This window comes from Psammomys obesus, unplaced genomic scaffold, assembly GCF_907164565.1.
Source record: "Psammomys obesus unplaced genomic scaffold, mPsaObe1.curated_primary_1811, whole genome shotgun sequence".
Taxonomy (NCBI): Eukaryota; Metazoa; Chordata; class Mammalia; order Rodentia; family Muridae; genus Psammomys; species Psammomys obesus.
In genome coordinates this window covers 206,046-226,195 of record NW_026590704.1, presented here as the reverse complement: position 1 = coordinate 226,195, position 20,150 = coordinate 206,046, and the positions used below count along the sequence as shown (strand labels likewise).

Below are 20,150 nucleotides of genomic sequence, written 5' to 3'. Positions count from 1 at the left end.
TCCTCCCACAAGCTGTCCTTCTGGAAAAAAATTGCATAAACTATGATAAGTGAATCCATTTGAAAGCAAGAACATGAAGGGAACACCCTGGTATGTCCACATTATCTCTGTGGGAAAGGCAAAGGCCTGGGAGTATTCTTGACTCTTTCACATGACCAAAGATATTATTCATAAAACATAATACCAGGTATACTCCTTCATTGTATTTGTACTTGTTTAAGACAACTGTAAACATCACCTCATGTATTCCTCACTTTGGTAAAAAAATGAGAAGTGCTCTGTTTGCACTGCTCTTGTGCTTAAGCACTTTGACTCTGCAGACGTCATCAGCTCCTCCACAGTTCCTTTGATTTGTGGAGACTTAGCCTGGCTGGCTGGGGTGGGTTAACACTTTGTATTTACAAAGCATTTGTTGCCTTACTCCCACTTGAAAAACCTTCAGCATTCATTACTCTAAGTCCATCCCCTACTCCCAAAGGGGGCCAGGAGGATTGCTTGTCGTCTCTCCTTTATCACTGTGGGACTATGCTAATCCCCTATCTACTAACATGCAAGAAGAAGTGGACTCAGTGACCTTTATGACTTTTCTGAGCAGCTCTGCCCTTAGCAGCTGGAGGAGCTACAAGGAGTGAGCTGGACATAAAAACCCAAGGGTTAGGGCCACAGGCCTAAACTGTAACCGAGAGCCCAGGGAGAGGAAGGAATGAGGACATTTTGAAGATAAGCCACTAACTTGGTTCAGCTTAGAAGGAAGATGAAATAAGATACTGGTTAAATGCTGAAAGCAAATCAAAGTGAATTTGATTAACTAAAGGTAAAGACATACACACCTACCGAAAAGAATGCCGAAGTCTGTGTTTTGACATGAAGCAGGATAGTTACCACTTAGCTAGAAATAGCTAAAGGAGTAAGCTGGGGAAAGCAGAAGTTCAGTTTGGATACCTTAAATTTGAAATGTGTGCTGACCAGTTTTATAGCAAATTGACACAAGCCTAGGTGAACCTCAGTTGAGAAAATGCCCACACCAGACTGGCCTATGAGCAAGGCTATGCACATTCCCTTCATTGATGATTGGTCTGGAAGGGCCCAGCTCACCATGGATGGTGCCACCACTGGGCTATGGTCTTGGGTGCTATAAGAAAACAGGCTGAGTAAGCCAGGAAGGAGTAAGCCAGTAAACAGAACTCCTCTTTCTGTGGCTTCTGCTCCATCGCCTGCCTGCAGGTTCCTACCCTGACTTCTTAGATGATGCAACACAAACTGTAAGATGAAATAAATCCTTTTTTCCCCAACCTGATTTTGTTTATGGTGTTTTATCACAGCAATAGACACCCTAAAACACAGTGCCTAGTGAGTACTCAAACAGAGATGCCAGGGAAGTTTGGTACTTGGAAGGGGAGTCCAGGCTGGACTACAGAACTGGTAGTCACCTGTATCCTAATGAATTTCACGATTTAAGACAAAGTCACCCCTCATGCCTGTGTCAGTCTGAAGACTAAATTCTAGAAAGTTAGGACTGTAGAACTAGATAGGCATGATGGCACAGGCCACCATCCAAGAGAATGAAGACAGAAGACAACTCATTCCAAGCTAAGACTGAGAAATGAGAAACAGCAAAGGAGGCAAAGAATGCTCAGCTAGAAAGCAGACAATATATTTCTAAGAACATTTCAAAGAGCAAGTGTCAACTGTTTCAGATAGACTTATAAATAGAACCAGAATCCATTAGATTTGTGACCAAGTAATTAATGACGTTGGTAAGAACGAATCTGATGGGATAGTTTTATTTTCATTCTTTGAGACAGGGTCTCATGTAGCTCAGGCTAGCTCTGAACTCACTATATACCTAAAGACGACCTTTAACTTCTCATCTTCCTGCCTCTACCTGCAGAGGACTGGGATTCCAGGTGTGTTATCACTGCCATATGGCTTTGTATTAAGCAAGGATCCTAACACCTAAGCTCCATCCTCCAGCTACAAAATAGATTTTAATAGAGAATTCAGAAAAAAAACTAGAAGCAATTCTTTTAAAGTTGTGCTGTCAAGTACAGCCATTCTGTCAAATCACACTCAGTACACTGGCTGAACGGCTGCTCAGAATTAGGGCATAGCTCAGAGCAGGCCAAGTCAAATGGCTGTATATATGGATACTCCAGAGTTTTTAAAAACCCAAATTAAAACCACATCACATTTTTCTGCCGGAGAGCAAGGCCTACTTCACATCTGTGGGCAGGAATATGCACTGTTTGGAACAGTTTTTCAACTTTGACACCACTGACATCTTTGCATAGAACTCTGTGGGGCTTTACTATATACCGTAAGACATTTCCTAGCATCCCTGGCTTCTCTTTTTAAGATTTATCCTTATTTCATGTGTATGGCTGTTTTGCCCCATGTGTGTACCACTTGTGTGCCTGAGGCCTGAAAGCATCAGATACCCTGGAACTGAAGTTACAGACAATTGTGAGCTGCCACCTGGGTACTGGACTAGAACGTTGAGTCCTCTACCAGTGCTTCTAACTGCTGAACTGTCTTTCCTGTCCTTCCTTGGCTTCTCTTTAGTAGCATCTTCATTTTGTCTTCCTAGTACAGATCTAGGAAGATCTAGTTGAGAAGCCCTGGTTTGTGGTAACAGGACAGAAATTAAAGCATATGAGTATATATGATAGAAAGTATTCAGTATGGCGCTGGGAACTTGAGAAATGTGTTCTCCTTGCTTCTATTAAAGAACCAAGCCATGGTTTATTAAATGAGAATGGTTCCAATAGGCAATACAGTTGAAAATAAAGAAACACAAAGAATGAGACAGGAGAGAGATGTTGGGGATTTAAGGATCAAAATATACAGAAGTTATTAAAGACAGAAGTGAAAGATTAGGAAGATAATATTGCTGAGTGGCAGGAAAGACTTGGCTATTTTTGCTTGCCTTTTCAGCTATACTGATCTAGGTATAAAATAGGTGATGTGCGTAGCAGAAGTAAAATCGGGGCAAGGAATGTAGCTCAGTTGGTAGACCTCCAGGTTTAGTCCCTAACACTGTAAATTGGGTGTGGTGAGGCACACCTATAATCTAACGCTTGGGGAAAAGGCAGATCAGGTTGTCTGCTAGTGTGTTCAAAACCAGGCTGAGCTTAACGAGATCCTGGTTTATGTATATGTTTAAATTTTAGTGGATGAGTGGATGTGTAACAAAGTATTATTGGAATTTAACTAAGAAAGGGAAATAATATAGAAAGGAAGTAAGATCAAAGGGTTGCAGGTCCTGGTGAAGGGATGAAGTCAGCATACTAATGGGAATAATCTGAATAGCAAGATTATGGCAGGAGAATGGGACGAACCTGAGATATAAAGCAATGTGCTGCAAAGGATACTAGTGATGAACAAGACAGAAGAGGTGGGCATGGTAGTACATGCCTTTAAATTCCAGTCCTTAGGAGGCAGAAGCAGAGACAGGTGGATCTCTCTGAGTTCTACGCAAGCCTCCTCTACACAGCAAACTCCAGGCCAGCCAGGGCTACAGAGAGACTCTGTCTCAAAAAGAGATAGGGGAAGAAAAGAAAGAAAAGCAAATAGATGAGGAATAGAGAACACACGCACCAACTCCAGGCCCACTGGTATGATGGATGTGAAAGAACTGGCAGCTGTTAGGAGAAGCAGACTCTTTCCAAGAAAGCAGGTCTCAGAGCAACAACGTGAAGAAAACATTAGAAGAGGGTGAGGGTATATAGATTTTACAGATGAATGGCTGATGTGTTTCAGAAGTCTGGAAGTGGGAGAAGCGGGGGAGGAGAATGGAAGACACATAGCTACCAGAGGGCAAAAGAGGATCTTGATAGCTTAGACCCTCTTGTGGCATTATATACACAATGTCTATAGTTCTGATGCTTGTAGTGTTGATAAGGTATAAATTCAGGCTTCCCCTCAAATTGGCCAGTGAAGTGTTCGTGGTAGTATGTCATTAAAGTTTATGTAGGGAAGCAGTTTTACCTAATTTACTTAAGTAATGAATCAGATGTTGCAGGCCTTTCAAAGGGATGTCCTGCATGTCTACTTCAATGAATGTAACCACAATTTGAATGTGCACAGCAGTCAGCACAGGGCGTGACAATAAAATACTATCAGTTAGGATATTATTGCTAATGGGATGTTAGGATGGCACCCATGGCTTTCTCCAAATAGCAGCCATCAAGACTATCTGCACCATCATCCAAGGTGCCACTTTGACCCTCACCAGCTTATCCACTGATCTCATCAGTAGGAATTTACAGTGCTAACTCTGTATTGGTCCTGAAAAACACAATCCAATTATCAACAAACAAAAACAATTTTTTATTGTGGAGTCATCTTGGGGTTGCACAAGGACCCTAATCCTTATATGGGGTCCATTCACTTGCCAGAGAAGAGGAGTCACTAGCATCACCAAGATTCACTCCCACATCAGCACTCCTCTTGGGAAGCTCTGCAGAACCTGTAGGTGTTGCTAGTCCCTCCATGTCACTTCTACTTCATCTGTCCTATACCTGTGGAAAACAGGAAAACTGTGAAGGACTGCCTCTTAGCACTTTTTGAGACAGCATCTGCAGCCTAGGCTTAGTTCAAAATCGGAATCTTCCTGCCTTGGCCTACCACATGCTGAGACTAAAGATGCACACCACCATACCCATCGCCCTGGCATTTTCCGTTCTTCTCTGCCCTTGTTCAACTTTCTTAGCTGTTGATTTCTGCTTATCTCTTATACCCACTATCTACTCTCTCAAAGGAGTATGTCACCCACCTCTGAGTAATTCCAGAATCTTTGAGAGGTGTCCTATGTCCAGCCTGAAACATCTCCCAACCAGCTTGGGCTATCATGGCTCCATTGTCAATACAGAATCTGGGAAAGAAGAGATAACAAAACTTGTGTTCTAAATGAAGAAAAACCATAATAATGAGAAGAGAAGAACTCAAGACAAGGAAAAGGACTTCACCTCTCATCTGTTGCAAAGAGCTGTGCTCCCCGCTCCTGGCACATAGTTGCCATCATCTCCTGTAGCCTCATGTTACCTATGAACAGATAAGAAACTCAGTGAACTTAGATTTAGCCCTCTATGAAACCAGCTGTAATCCATGACAGTATACCAGGAGGTAGGGGGAAAGGAGGCACTGAGAAACACAGGAAAGAGATGAAACAAGTAATCCTCCAAATTCTGGTAATTTAGAGTACCAGGAGGAGGATGAGTATCGGAAGAAGAGGAAGCACACTGCCCACTGATACATACATCCCACTCCTCCGACGATGAGGGCTTCCTTGGAGCCACAGTGTGCCATGGCTCGCTCTGTGATCTCCACCAGCATTGCAAACACAGTTTCCTGTAGAGGACAGCCAATGGGGAAACATCAGAGGAGCATCCTGCTTTAGTCCAGCTTTGTTCTAGAACAAGTTTTTACACCCCAGCTTTTCCCTCTTTTACCTGTAGGGAGAAACACAGATCTTCGGGAGTACACTCGCCTGTGGCCAGCATTCGCTGTGCTGCATCCTACAAATAAAGGGGCAACACCCTAAGAGATCAATATCGGTATGGGGCTCTCATGAGAACAAAAATTCCTATAGTTGGGAGGATCGCTGACTCCATTACAACTGAAATTACAGAAGTGCTGTACTCCCACATCCACTTTTTTATTTTTTATTAATCTTTTTCCCATTTAGGGAGGGACTGTTTTGTCCTATATTGTATCCCCATTATTAGAACAGTGCCTGGCACACAGACGGTCTACAGCATCTGCTAAACAGATTTATTCAACAACTGCTATGAGCGAATGGTTATGCAGAAAATAGATGGTGAACAAAATAGACACATTTTTAAAAACAGGGACGTGCTATATCTCTTCACCGCTCTCACACTCACCTCAATGAAGGACAGAATCCCTGAGAATGAAACATCCATCCCTTTTACAGTGTATGGCAGCTCAACTAGCTTCTTGCCTCTATGAAGAAATGAATAAAGGCACTAAACCCAGAGTCAGCAGGCTACGCACCCTCTGAAACTCCTCCCATGCCTCATTAATATGTATGAAGAGAAATCTCTAAAGCCCCAGTAGCCAGTGCTCTTCTACATTATGTCCTCTTACCGCTTTGCCATCTGCTCAATGTTGTAGCCTGGACTTGGATCATTAGAAATCTACCAGCAGAAGGAAGACAAGTAGAGAACCATGAATTCATAATGTAAATCGCATTCTTCTTCTCACTTCTACTCAGCACTACGGGATTCCTACCCAAATCAATGGGAAGAAAAGCAATCAGTATAAATTCTTATAAAGTATACACATACACAGGTACAAACATGTTTGTAACAAGTAGTAGATATATATAGACATAAACACTTAATTTTCCACCTAGGTTAAATAAAATAGCAAAGAATAAAGTTTGATATGCCTGAAGCCCAAGATCTATTTACTGCTTCCTGCCTTTCATTTCTTTTTGCTTCATATCTTAAGAACTCTACAGTCTTAATGGCCCACCTACCTTCAGCACTCGGGCAAAACGATCCAGACAGTTTCCCACAGCAATATCAATAGTTTCCCCAAAGATTCGGTAACGATGTTCTGAGTAGGAAATCACCTAAGAACAATGAGAATGCCCATGAGACTTCAAGTCTGTAAAGAGGAGCCTTTAGCTATGTGGAAGATAGTAGCATGGTGCCAGCACAGTCACTAGACATTCCAGTAAGAAAGAAAGGGAAGTTGTCTACAATGGCTCATAACTGTAACTCCAGCACTGGTGAGGATGAGACAGGAAGCTAGGCTGACCTTAAATATGCCTCCCATATCATGTTGTGGTGACCACACAGACATTCCATTAAGAAATAAGAAAAAGTGGGCCAGGCATGGCGGTATAGGCCTATAATCCCAGCACTTGGGAGGAGTTAGGAAGATCAAAATAGTGCAGAAAAACCTGACTAGCACAGTGAGACCCTGTCACAAAAAGCATTCCATGGCAGGCTGTGATCCCAGCTACTTAGGCTGAGGAAGGAGAACATAGTTTGGGGCAGGGATATCTGGAGGTAAAAAGGAGGAGAACTAGGTGGATAAATGAAGAAAAATATATTCGTGGGGCCACAGATATACTCCAGCAATTAAAAGCACTGGCTGCTCCTCCAAAGGACCTAGGTTTGATTCCCAGCACCCACATAGGAGCTCACAACTGTCTGTAACTTTAGCATCTCTGGATCAGATGCCCTCTTCTGTCTTCCTTGGGATCCTACATATATGTACACAGAAGACCCACAGAAGTAAAATAAAATAAAATTAAAAAAGAAAGACATTGTCTTGACCGGTTAGACCCATATTCTTTCCTTTTTAAACTGGAAATTGTAGTTGCATGTATAAAATTCTAACATTCTAATTCCACCCTAAAACTTGCAACTTGATACCTCTGTTATGTTCTCTATAGTATCTTTGGCCCAAAAGAGCCTGGTTTTGTCCTTGCAGCACCTATAACTCGGGTAGAATACCTCTGAAAGACAGAATATAAAGATTGCTCTTAAATACCTGAGTATTTCCTCCACTCACATACAGAACAGTAGGGTTAATGGCTCCTGTGATGAGGCGGCCCATTTCAATGTGGCCGATGCAGTGGTTCACACCTATCAAAGGCTTATTCCACAGCTGGGCCACAGTACGGGCGACAACAGCTACAGAAGCCAATGGGGCTCCCATGCCAGGACCTGACAGGGTACAAATTGGAGTGAGAATCCTAGACTTAGGGAAAACAGGTGAAGAAAATAAGACTTGAGAATGTGTCCAGGCAGTGCTTATAGCCCCAGCCACATTGCTCCCTTGCTGACCAACCATTCTCCCAGACTTAACCTTTGGTGTAAGCAATGCAATCAATGTCCTGTGCAGTCAATCCTGCCTCTGTTAGCGCCTCCTGTAGTAGGTCTAGGATAACAGCTCGATGGTGCCTGGCCGTGTCTCCTGGGAGGAATCCTAAGAAAAAGCATACAGATTAAGAACAATAAGAAAGGTAATTATTAGGCTGGTAAAGAAGGAACTGTGATATAGCACTACAGATTTTAAACCCTTATGACTAGGTTTAATGTCGGGTAGGACATTGCTGCAGATGCAGCTGTTTGACACAGTTCCAGCTGCTGGAGTACTGTCATCCTCAAGAAAACATCTCTGGATTACCAGTCCATAAATGGCATTGCTTTTTCTTATATGTCTGCCTGCTTTGTTTTTTACTATACCTCCATCTTTTTCCTCTAATTCATCCCTAGTCAGTGCAACTCTAAAGACTTTCAGAGGGACTGGGGGAGAAGGAAATGGCTCAAAAACAACCACTATGGAGGAAACATTCCTCTTGGCTATAAAGGCAGTCAACCGTGAATTATCTAAACAAAAAACTGAATCCATAGAGGACTTTTGTGCTAACTGTTCCTTGAAAAACTTTAGTCAGCTCATGGATATTGAGCAATATCAGGAACTGTTTGAATTTCCACACTCAGCCCCCAGATTGCTGCAGTCAGAAAGGAATCAGACCCTAGAGAAACTACTAGACTCATACTAACTTCCTTTTCTAGAAAGACTTGGTCACATGGACATAAAAAGATTACAGGAGCTTTGTATAGTTCATGAGGAAGGGGCTAGAGACCCTCTGAATAAACATCACTCTTTATTACAAAAGCTGTTTAGAAAAAGCTCAGAAAGAACTTGCTCAGCTACAAACAGCAGCTGAGAATTAAAAATAGTCTAGTTTGTTTAATACCTCTTTGTTTCTATGCCAATTATTGTACCGGCTAGATCTTGCCCAGATGACTTGTGATGTGGAAATTTGTCTGAGAAAAGCACTGAGTTAATGATTAAATATACTTGCTTGCAATGTAATCACTGTACCATGTATACAGAAAACAGTTTGCTATATTCTGTTCTGTGAGTTTTTGGGTACAATTACTGTACCATGTATAAAGAGTATAATTTGCTATATTCTGAATATTCTCATCTGTGGGTCTTTTGGGAAAAGCTAATATTCTGGGGAAAGACAAAATGGTTTTTTGATCATGTTAAAAGATGTATAAGGAAATGACTTAATAATAAAAGACTGGGATTGACTCTCTGCTCCAGAGTAGGGTAGACGCCAGAGAAACTGCCTCCTGAGAACAATCTCTTGAAATGAGTCATCTGTCAGCTTGTGCCTGCTTGTTCACCCCCACTCCGTGTGAAGTGATTCTCTCTCCTGCCATCCAATCCTCCCAATCTCAAGACCCCCAACTGGCTGAGACTGGTCCCCAGCAGTTCAAACACATTTTTTATTAATCAAAATAGTAACCATTTTAATCAACACATTTTACCAACAAACCAGTGAGCTGGGCGTGATGACACATGCCTTTAGTCCCAGCACTCAGGAGGCAGAGGCAGGCAGATCTCTGTGACATGAGGCCAGTCTGGTCTACAGAGTGAGTTCCAAGACATCCAGGGCTTTGTACAAAGATATTGTCTCAAACAAACAAACCAAAAAGAAAACAAACAAAACAAAACAAAACAAAAAAACCCTCGTTTATTTATTACTGTAGCAAATTCATGTTTCAACAAACTCTTGGAAAACACTTTCTGAATACTGCTGGTTGTGAATACATTTTCCCTGCAAAAAGTTGTTGAGCTGCTGCTGAAGAAGTGGTGGTCGGTAAATGTGGTGGACGAGTTAAAGCTTCCTTCCATCCAGCAGTGCCACATGCAGTCAGGCACTGTTCTTGACTGTTGAGACAGGCTTTCTCTGTGTAGCCTTGGCTGTCCTGGACTTGCTCTGTAGACCAGGCTATCCTCGAACACCTGCTTCTGCCTCCCCATGCACTGGGATCATAGGCTCCAAGCCAGGCACTGTTGTGAATTGGGTTCTTTCTGCAGGAGCTGCAGTTTTGGTGCATCTCAGTGATTTGCTGAGTCCACTTCTCAAATGCAATGGTTTCCCTGGAATTTAGAACGTTGTACTGGATCAGACTAGCAGCAGACCACCAGTGACTGGGACCTCTTTGGGCGAAAATTTGGCTTTGGAAAGTGTTTGGGGGCTCCTCAGTCCAACCATTAAGCTGGTTGTGGCTAGTTTTCTTATACATTTTTTTTTGTCATTGTCACAATCTGAGAAATTGAAGAGCTGAAAACAATGGCTACTTCAATTTTTAGCCATTTTAGGAGGCATCAACTTTTTTTTTTTTAACTTTCCAATTGGTTGCAAATATCCAATGGTGATTGAAAGGTCCACACTGAGTTCTTTGGCATGTTTTTCTTTAGCTATAAGGTTAGCTCCCACAACTGCTCTCAATAAACAGGTCTTAGCCAACTTCTAATAGACAGCCACTTGAGTGTTCTCCTTTGCAAGTTCTTGAATAACCAAGGCACCACTGTTAGCAGTTCCAGGGGTCAACTGTTAGGTATCGCTGGTGTTTCAAGCTGCATTAGTTAATGTCTCCACTGTTTTACCTCCTATTCTGAACTCAGAGTACTTGTTTGACTCCATTTTTATTATTCATTTTGAGACAGGGTTTTACAGTGTAGCCCTGGCTGGCTTGGAACTTACTGTATAGACTAGGCTGGAGCCAAACTCAGAGATCTGCCTGCTTCTGCCTCCTGGAGTACTGAGGTTGCAAGTTTGAGCTCACACACCTGGCTTTTGTTTTACTTTGTCTAACATCATTTCCACAGTTTAAGATAAATATAAACAGCAAGAAATGTCATTAGCCAAAAAAGCTCACCCCAAACCAAAACAAAATGTGATAAAAATGAGATATAATGACACTGCAGAATGTATTCTAGCTAAGATGTGAACATATAGCTAAACTCTAGCACGTGCCTGTGTCCCAGCATTTGGGAGGCAAGCAGGAAGGGAGAGGGAGAGTATGAACCACTATAAATGTACTCCACTATCATAGAACAAATTCCAACAATGAAAAAACTGCAATTACTTTCGCACTTGCCTATTAGAAGTAAAAACCAACAGAGATGTTTTAACGATGTGTGTGTGGGGGATCCCATTACTCACCTAGGTTTTAAAATATCCTCTTTTCAAGCCTCTAATTTTGAGACAAGGTCACACATAACCTAAGGTGGCCTTAAACTCAGATCCTCTTGTCTCAGTCTCCCAAGTGCTAGGTTTACCAATGCAGCTTTCTTTCTAACCTCTGCACAGGCTACTGAGGCTTCAGAGATACCCACGTTCACACACAACCTTCAGCATCAATTCAAGTTAAACATACCGCCTACTCTTCGGTTACTTTCCCTATAATTCCACAAAACCTTACACAAGGTTGGGCTTAACACACACAACAGTCAGTAGCTTCCCTTTTAACCACAAATATCTGTCCCAGTGCCTAAAAGAGCGAGTCCTAAACACACATATATTTCTCCTATATAACCTGAAACATCAAACCTGTTTAGGAAGCCTTCACAGGTACATGCAGCTTTATGTGTGTGCGCGCAGGTGCTCCATGACTTTGAAACCAGCCTGGCCTACACAACAACTTCCAGGTCAATCAGGGCTACACAGTGAGTCCTTGTCTCAAAACAAAAACAAACCTGAAGGAACCCACACGACCAAAGTCCACGTGTCTGTGACTCTTGTAGTCAAACAGTTACAATCCAACAGAAATCAAGTTTTTGTAAAAAAAGAGTCTGGGAACGGGGACGCAAGCCTGTAGTATGCCAACACCCGTGAGGCTGACGCAAGGAACAGAACAGAATGTCGGGACAGAACCCGCCACGGAACAAACCAAGACAAGGAGCCCGCGAACGCGGCCGCAGCCACTCACCGGTGCCCGGGGCCGTGACGTAAGTGCGCCGCGGGTTAGCCAGCACCGTGCCGTCGCGCACCACGCCCACGCCGATCTTGTTGGCGCTTCCTTCGAACCCCAGGACTGCGGGCATGGCGGCCCCGACTCGGGATGCGGGGACGGAAAGACAGCCGTAACGGGCACTACGACAAACAGCCCGGAACAAAGTGATGGGCCCTTCAGGCGCCAGAAGTTACGTCACGAGGTCGCAGGCGGACCAATCATCGCGCTCCGGAACCACGTGAGGGGAGGAGCGACCTCTGGTCACGTGACCACACCAATCTCCCACGTGGGAACAGGCAGGCTCCATTCTTTGTGCTGTGAGGTGCTCCCCGCCTTCGTTGGGCCGTCAGGTAACTTGTTTTAGCGGCTTGGGCGGCCTTGCACGTCGAAGGGCCTAACGCGGGCGAGGGGCTGCGATGCACGTGGCCGGGAGGACTGTGCGAACCGCGGTCCCCGGTGTGCGAACGCCCTCGGGAGGCTCGCTCCCTCTCCTTGTGTTTGATTTCACCGATTCTTATCTGTAGGCAACTCAGGACGCACTGCTTCGCTGCTGCAGGCGCCTAAGGGCTTTCGTCACAGGGATGCCAAAGCGTGGGAAGAGGGCGGCGGCAGAAGATGGGGAAGAGCCCAAGTCCGGTAAGGTGGTGCAATGAGCCCGTCTCACGTCCGTTCCTCGTCCCCCCACCCCCTTCCCCAGCGCCCAAAAGAAGTTTAGGACTAGACCACGGTGAACAACGGTAAACATGGACCAGGTTATGTTACAGGAGTCTGAGAAACGGGGATAACTAGAGCGTTTCGTGGCTAACTCAGGTCTGAGGTTGAAAACTCTTGCGACCCTACTCATTTTATAGAGCCCGAGACTAAGAAGAGTAAAGGGGCAGCAAAGAAAAACGAGAAAGAGGCCGCAGGAGAGGGCCCTATCCTGTATGAGGACCCTCCAGATAAGAAAACTTCACCCAGTGGCAAATCTGCCACACTCAAAATATGCTCCTGGAATGTGGATGGGCTTCGAGCCTGGATTAAGAAGAAAGGTTTGGATGTGAGTACTCTTCAGGAGGGAAGTAGACTTTCCCTGATAGACTTTCCACAGGATGTTGTTTTTCTCTCGCCTGTAGGTTTTTTTTTTTTTTTTTTGGGGGGGGGGAGGTTTGCCTAAACGTCTATTACTTCAATCTCAATCTTTGTGTCTTTTAAATGGCCTCTAGAATGTTGGGGGATGGGGGAACTGCCCCAATCCTATGACAGCATGGGGGGGGGGGGTTAGAGCCACTGCTGGGCAGTTAAGAGCACTTTGCTGTGCTTCCAACACTCAAGTCAGCACCTGCATTCACTCAAATGCACATAAAGTCTCATGCCAGTCAGAATTATTTATGAAGATTTTAACTTTCCACATTTTCATTCAGTGGGTAAAGGAAGAAGCACCAGATATCTTGTGCCTCCAAGAGACCAAATGCTCAGAGAACAAACTTCCAGCTGAACTTCAGGAGCTGCCTGGACTCACCCATCAGTACTGGTCAGCTCCATCAGACAAAGAAGGGTATAGTGGTGTTGGTCTACTTTCCCGCCAGTGCCCACTCAAAGTGTCTTATGGCATTGGTGAGGCTCTATTGACTTTTATGTGTGAATGTCTTCAGACAGTTGTTATATATATATATTATATATATATATATATTATATATATATATATTTTTTTAATTTTATGCCGATTTCTATTTTTGTAGGCGAGGAAGAACATGATCAAGAAGGCCGGGTGATTGTAGCTGAGTTTGACTCCTTTGTCCTGGTAACAGCGTATGTTCCCAATGCAGGCAGGGGTCTGGTGAGACTAGAGTACCGGCAGCGTTGGGATGAAGCTTTTAGAAAGTTTCTGAAGGACTTGGCTTCCCGAAAGCCACTTGTGCTATGTGGGGATCTCAATGTGGCTCATGAAGAAATTGACCTTCGGAACCCCAAAGGGAACAAAAAGAATGCTGGCTTTACTCCCCAGGAGCGTGAAGGCTTTGGGGAGTTGCTACAGGATGTACCACTGGCTGACAGCTTCCGGCATCTCTACCCCAACACCGCCTATGCTTATACTTTTTGGACTTACATGATGAATGCTCGGTCCAAGAATGTTGGTTGGCGCCTGGATTATTTTTTGTTGTCCCATTCTCTTTTACCTGCCTTGTGTGACAGCAAGATCCGTTCCAAGGCTCTGGGTAGTGATCACTGTCCCATTACCCTTTACCTAGCACTGTGACACCCTCCTGAAGTAGCTCTATGCCTGGAAAACCGCCTCCTCAACCCCCAGAGAAGTCCAGTGTGTTCTGATCTCTTTAGGCCCCAGGTTTTTGTTTTTGTATGGACTCCCCTGTTTTAAACATTAAAATCAAACTTCTGGTTTCCTTTTAACAATTTAAGTAAAAATAAAAGTCCTACTTTCAACATCACTGTCCTTGTTTTCCCTTTGTCAATCTACAAATTCCCCTTTTCATACACAAACGTTGTTAAATGGGAAAGGTAGAGTCATGACATTATTTATTTACAAGCACAGATGAATCCCTAACCTCTCCAGAGACAGCAACCCTACCTCAGCCCAGTTCAGTACCACAACTGGAAGTAAGGAAAGTCAGAAGGAGGAATTCAGGGAAATACAGGATTAGGGGACATATCCCATATTAAATAGTTATATATACATCAGTTCCTGTAGTTCTGTACAGAGCAGTGGCTGACCCCACCCCACAGGACAAGAAATGTGGGGAGAAGAGACTGAGGGTACTGAGGCCGGAGCCAGCCCCTGGTGAAGTGCAATAGCAGCAGCAAGGTCCTAATGGTGCACAAGAGGGAGGAGAACACCTCCCCCACTTCCCACCCCCACCCTGCCCTGGAATGTGTTAAGGGACAGGAATGGTTCTCAGGGAGCACATATAGGAAAGACATGGCTAGAACCGTCTTTAGGATCCAGGCTTTGGGGCAATTTTTGCCTATTTACCCTAAACAGCAACCCTTGGAAGAAAGCGGCCTGCTAGCAATGGTCTTACCTAGCTTTCCAAACCTAAGTTAAGGGACTGCTTCCTTCCTACCTCTCCCCAGGGAAAAGGGAGGCAGCTGCTTGGCTTCCTTGTACAAGTCCAGAGAGCCTTTTGTAGTGTTACTGTTGGAACCAGGCAGCCGCCAGGCACAGACTGGATCAAGGGGCTCAGGAGAAGTTCTGGACAGGATGGCTGACCTTCATACAGCCCCAATAAAGGGCTCGGCCCAAACATAGAACAGCCAACAAAATGACAAATGCCCAGGCTGCGTAGATACCTCCATATTGCTGTGCATGTTTCCATGTGCCAAACTGACAGATGAGGAAAAAGAAAAAGATGAGGTTACTTTTGGCATTTACTGCTTCAAGGTCTTAGAAGCAGTAATATGATGCAAACTTTTGTCTCTGTACCCTAATCACTTGTGACACCTTCAAGGACCTTTTCCAAATAGCAGGTGGTTTAGGTTCCTTTCCTTAAGCTGGAAAGTACTCCTGCCATCCCAGGCATCTGACAGAAATTCTCATGCCTATCAAGTGAACCAGGATCCCTAATAACCAGTTTCTCTCTCCAAAGTGGGAATACCTTGTTTTACTTCTTAGTCTACTAGTCACCTTCAGCTTTAGTTCACCTCTCCCTGAAACCTCCCTACACCCTGTCAGCAGACTTTAAGTTTTTGTTGCTGTTTAAGGCATGGGTCTCATGTTGACAGCCTGAACAGCCTCAAATCCTGTAGTTGCAGATGGCCTTGAAATCCGAGCCTCCTGCTTCCATCTCCTAGGTACTGGGACATAGGCTTAAATCGCCATGCTCAGTTTATGCAGTGCTGGAGAGCAAACCCATGGCTTCACACATGCTAGGCCAATACTTTTACCAGGTAGGCCATATCTGGAGCTGGTACAAGCTATTCTCCCTTTTGTGTGTTATATATGGGGTCCTGCTATGAAGCCTGAGTTACCTTAGAATTGCCTATATTCTTGGATTACAGGGACATACCCCAACACCCACCTCTTTAACCATTCTTTAAGGTACCAACTTCTCAAATCTTAGCCTGTGATAAGGCTCACAAGAGGTTTGCATTGAGACTACTCACAGCAAGGCCAGTGGCAGTGACTGCCAAGAGTAAACCAAGCAAGAAGCAGCAGATACATCTCTTCCTAGGATATCTGCGCCCAATAGATGACCTGTGGGGGAGCCAACAGAAATTGGTATTTGGAAGAGCCCTGTTGATTGTATACCACACATTAACCAATTACCAGTACAATCCCTAACCACTTACACTTTTCTGCAGTGAGGGCATCGTGCCAAGGTTCGGTCTGTGAATTCTGTCCACTATGGAAAAAGAGAAACAACCATAGAGAGAAGGTTCTCCTTATTGAGAACCCCAAGGCAAGGGGGAGGATGAAAAATGAGAAATAGGACAGTCTTTTTCAGGATTTATTACTACTCCTAGTACTTGCCTCCTCCAGGGTTTCCCAATATCCCTTCTCACCAGAAATGTATTCTTGCAATGTCCACAGATGACCCTGACACCCATCGGCTGTGGTTCTGGACTCAGAGGTCCTGGATGCACAGGCCCTAGGTTGATGATTCTTTTGCTACACAGGGGAAAAAGTATGTTTTAAAAAGTTCTTAATTCTAACTGGATCTGATGACACACTGAATCCCAGCACTTGGGAGGTGTAGGCAGGATGACTAGGAATTAAGTGCTACATAGATCTTTATCTTCCTTCCTCTAGCTCTGAGGCTGGGACTGAATACAGGCATGCACCACCTTTCCCAGCCTCACATTTTTTTGTTTTGTTTTGTTTGCTTTACAATTTTGCATGTAATAGTCTTCCCACCTTATGTCTCTTACCAGTAGGGCCGAGGGCAGGCAATGCGCTGGGACGTCACCTTGCAGATAAGGAGACAATTACAGGGGCATCGAACATACTTCTTTCCTGGGGGTGCATTCTTGATGGGCTAGAGAACAATGAATAAAGGAACAATGGGTATATCAGCAAGGGAGCCTGTTATCCCAATCCTCTGCAAGAACATTACTGAGAAAGGAAAAATCAGACATTTGAGATATACAAATGTTGCCAGCATAGAAGACTATGTGTGTGTGTAATCCCAGCACTCAGGAGGCAGAGGCAGGAAGATTGCAGAGTAAGCCCAGGTCATTATGAGACTGTCTCAAAAAAAATGAACAAGAAAACCCCAAAATACAAAAACCAAAAGCAACTGCAAAAACTGCCAGCGAGAACTACACTTCAGGATCCAGCAAAGGTGAAAAAAGTGAGAGCTGGTGAACATTATTTTTGACGAAGAGCTTCTGAAGAAATGGCTGTAGAAGATCCAGGAACTGAAAGTGGGTGGCATGAAGAGCTCTTGAATAGGGTCTAGAACCGGAAAGAGCATCCAGGAAACAAGGCCCATTTTGCTGATAGTTATAACTCACAGTGGCTTCGTTGCAGACACCACATTTGACTACATGCTGATGCATCTTCCCTTCCACGTTGATCGGAGACTGACAGACTCGACAGGTAATCATGGGGGCACTCCCACTATCCGGGCTAGTCAGGGGTGAGTAGGGGGGTGGGTCCTCTCCAGGCAACACGGCTGGATGCCCCTCGGGGAACGGGGGGAATGCTGAGGAGGAAGCAGAGAAAACCAAATCATCATTCGGACACTTCCCACGGACGCTCCACGGAGGTGGGGAACCCTCCTGACTAAGCTCGACGGGCTTCTCACAAACCAGCGCTCACGTCGGCTCCCTCAAAGCTCTCCTCCGTGCGGGGCTCAAGGCAGTGATTGCGGAGGAAGGATGCCTCGCCCCGTGACAGGTGCCACGGTGCAGCACCTGGCGCGGGAGCAGGCTCCGCCCCGCCCCCGGCCCGATCCGCCCCCAGGCCTGGGTGCACCTCAGACCTCCGGCTTACCCTGGGGCGGGGCATGTTTACCGGCTCCGTAAGGAGGTGCAGAGGGCGTCAGGCCTCCACCGGGCCCAGTCGCGCTCCCGCCGGGGCCCGCTAAGCCGTTGCCGCCGGCGCCGCCATCGCCGGGCTCGGACAGCAGCGGGGAGCGCTCTCCGTCCGCCGCCATGGCGACTCCCGCTCGGTCAGCGACCAGCTCCCGCCGCCGCCGCCGCCGCCACTGCCGCCGCCGCCGCCAACAACGCCGTCGCTACCGGGTCCCCAAGGCGCCTGCGCGCCGCGGCCGCCCGCAGCCAGTGCCGCCCCGCCCCGCCCCGCTCACGTGACAGGCTGGCCCGGCCCCTCCGCGCTGTCATTCGCGGGGGGGAAACTAGTTCCCGGTTTGTCGGGGAGCGTTCCTTTCCCATTGGACAGCGACGGGTCACGTCACTACCACATGACCTCCCCGGAGCTGCTGAGTCCGTAAACACTGCACGTGACTCGGAGTGGTGCGAGCCATTGGAAGCGCGGCCGTCGCGCTACCTCCGGCCCGGGGGGTGGGGGGGCGCTGGTTCCGCACGCGTCACGTGCCCAGCCCGCTGCTCCTCATTGGTCTCGAGTCTCCCGTCGGACGCAACCCGATTGGCCCAAATTTAGCGCCAGAACGCGAGGGCGGTTCCGGAACCTCCTGACTGACTGGCAGCGGGGCCGGGTTCCTGGCCCCGCAGTGGGCCGAGGGAGCCGCCCTAAGACATGGACGGGCATTGCAAAGCCGCGGGTTGCCCGAGCCCTTAGCACGCTTGCCTGGCGTGCCACGAGGCCCCCCGAGGTCAGCCCTCAGCTCCGCCGAATATTGGTGACATGGCGGCGCATGCCTGTAAATGCAGCCCTTTGGAGGATGGCTTAGGAGGACAGGGGATCCCAGGACAGCCTCGGAAGCCCCGAGATACCCTGAACAAAACGAGGTGAAACGGAGCACGAGAGGGCGGGGCCCTGGAAAGATGTCTTTGTGGGTTAAGAGCACGCACTGCCCTGTCGAAGGATCCTAATTCGCTTCCCAAGACCCTCCTAGGTCGGTTGGTACCTGTGACTCAAGCTCCAGGGGATCCCGTGCCAATTATGTGACTGTGTGAACACTGGGCACCTACACACATGTGACTTACGTGCAGACACACATACATAAAAATAAAGCCACTGCAAATTAAAAAAAAAAAAAAAACAGGTCTCAGTGCACGGCTGTAACCGCAGACTTTGAAGATGGAGACGGGAGGGTCAGACATTGAGGTTTGGTTGGCAGTTTGAGGGCAGCCTGAGCTACAGGGAGACTGTCTCCAGATCTGGTATGGTGTACATGCTGGTTAGCGCAGCTCTCTGGAGCCTGGGGTTGGCAAGAGAATCATGAGTTTGAGACCAGTCTCACACCCAGAGAAATGCGTGATGCTCTTCCTGCAGGCTGGTGAAGGTATCTGGTGAGCTTAGTGGTGCCCGTGCCGGAAAGCCCCACGGGTGCCCTTTCAGCACCTTAAAAATGTAATAATGTGTAATAATAACATACTTTTTTTTCAAGTGGGTGTTGGACCCAGACCACAAACATGCTATAAAAGTGCTATTACTACCGCTGCTGCATCTGCAGACCTCTTTCAATGATTCAATGCTTGGAACTTGGTGATTCTGCTAACACCTCCTGGGTAATTGAGATTAAAGGCATTTGCCACTAGGCCTAGATGTAAAATCATTATCATTTCTGCGAACGTCTCTACCAGGATTCAGATTGGAACCAACCTGAAAGCCTCCTCCCGGAGGACTGTCATAGGAAGTATTCTTTACTGTGGAACCTTTCTCCAGTCCCTTCTGTAAGCCCTGGGAACCAAAACGCAGGACCCGCTACTTAGTCTGAAGATGGAGTAATTACTCACTAGCTGTTTTAAAAAAAATAAATGCATTGGGAGGGCTCTGTAATAGTCAGGTCCTTTATTGTGGCCACTACTCACAGAGGGAGAATCTGGCATGGGATATATGACAGCAGTTCGTGGAACAAAGGAAACCCCTTGCTTTGATAGACATTAGAAGAGCTCTGAGATTACAGAAGAGGAGTTGTGAATTTAACAGATTGGTGAAGATACTAGCCTGGATAGAAGGTAACAAGTTAATCCTGTTGTCCCATAATATCCTGGGGGCTGCTACAATAGCAGATTAGCAGTTTAGGAAAGGTATCAGAAGAACATAAGGGTCTGATCCCCTCCAGAGATGTGTCTGTGATCTAACATTGTCTATAGTTCTGGGTAGAGCACTTTTAAGAGAATTCAGATCAATAAAGTCTGCCCTTCTCTCAAGTGACAATATGGTTTGAAATTAGTCAGAAATTACATGCCCAGAAAACAAGGTAATTTGTGAGAAAGGCCATAAAGGTTGTAGAAAAGATAACACAGGAGTAGCTCTTCTGC

General features: G+C 45.9%; 3 protein-coding genes across 6 annotated transcripts; 1 reads left to right on the top strand and 2 right to left on the bottom strand.

Annotated features, from left to right (window-relative positions):
• Positions 1-4,305: 4,305 nt before the first annotated feature.
• Positions 4,306-12,025, bottom strand: Osgep (O-sialoglycoprotein endopeptidase). The gene is made up of 11 exons (XM_055608642.1): positions 11,778-12,025; positions 7,846-7,965; positions 7,528-7,703; positions 6,503-6,598; positions 6,109-6,158; positions 5,886-5,964; positions 5,451-5,516; positions 5,259-5,349; positions 4,968-5,043; positions 4,775-4,873; positions 4,306-4,520 (listed from the first exon to the last, which is right to left on the bottom strand). The coding sequence occupies exons 1-11, from the start codon at positions 11,890-11,892 to the stop codon at positions 4,481-4,483; spliced, it is 1,008 nt and encodes a 335-aa protein (XP_055464617.1). The 5' UTR covers positions 11,893-12,025; the 3' UTR covers positions 4,306-4,480.
• A 43-nt stretch (positions 12,026-12,068) lies between these two features.
• Positions 12,069-14,230, top strand: Apex1 (apurinic/apyrimidinic endodeoxyribonuclease 1). Its single transcript, XM_055608643.1, has 5 exons — positions 12,069-12,151; positions 12,326-12,437; positions 12,653-12,840; positions 13,205-13,397; positions 13,523-14,230. The coding sequence occupies exons 2-5, from the start codon at positions 12,383-12,385 to the stop codon at positions 14,038-14,040; spliced, it is 954 nt and encodes a 317-aa protein (XP_055464618.1). The 5' UTR covers positions 12,069-12,151; positions 12,326-12,382; the 3' UTR covers positions 14,041-14,230.
• Positions 14,231-14,301: 71 nt separating this feature from the next.
• Pip4p1 (phosphatidylinositol-4,5-bisphosphate 4-phosphatase 1) lies at positions 14,302-17,984 on the bottom strand. Of its 4 annotated transcripts, none has more exons than XM_055608645.1 (7): positions 17,755-17,984; positions 17,253-17,443; positions 16,668-16,774; positions 16,302-16,407; positions 16,089-16,141; positions 15,903-15,993; positions 14,302-15,123 (listed from the first exon to the last, which is right to left on the bottom strand). In XM_055608645.1, exons 1-7 carry the CDS (start codon positions 17,894-17,896, stop codon positions 14,980-14,982), a joined length of 834 nt encoding a protein of 277 aa, XP_055464620.1. In that variant the 5' UTR covers positions 17,897-17,984; the 3' UTR covers positions 14,302-14,979. The 4 variants fall into 4 exon arrangements, with proteins under 4 accessions (XP_055464620.1, XP_055464619.1, XP_055464621.1 ...); XM_055608644.1 differs by having other exon boundaries at positions 17,734-17,981; XM_055608646.1 differs by lacking the exon at positions 16,302-16,407 and having other exon boundaries at positions 17,734-17,983.
• Positions 17,985-20,150: the final 2,166 nt, after the last annotated feature.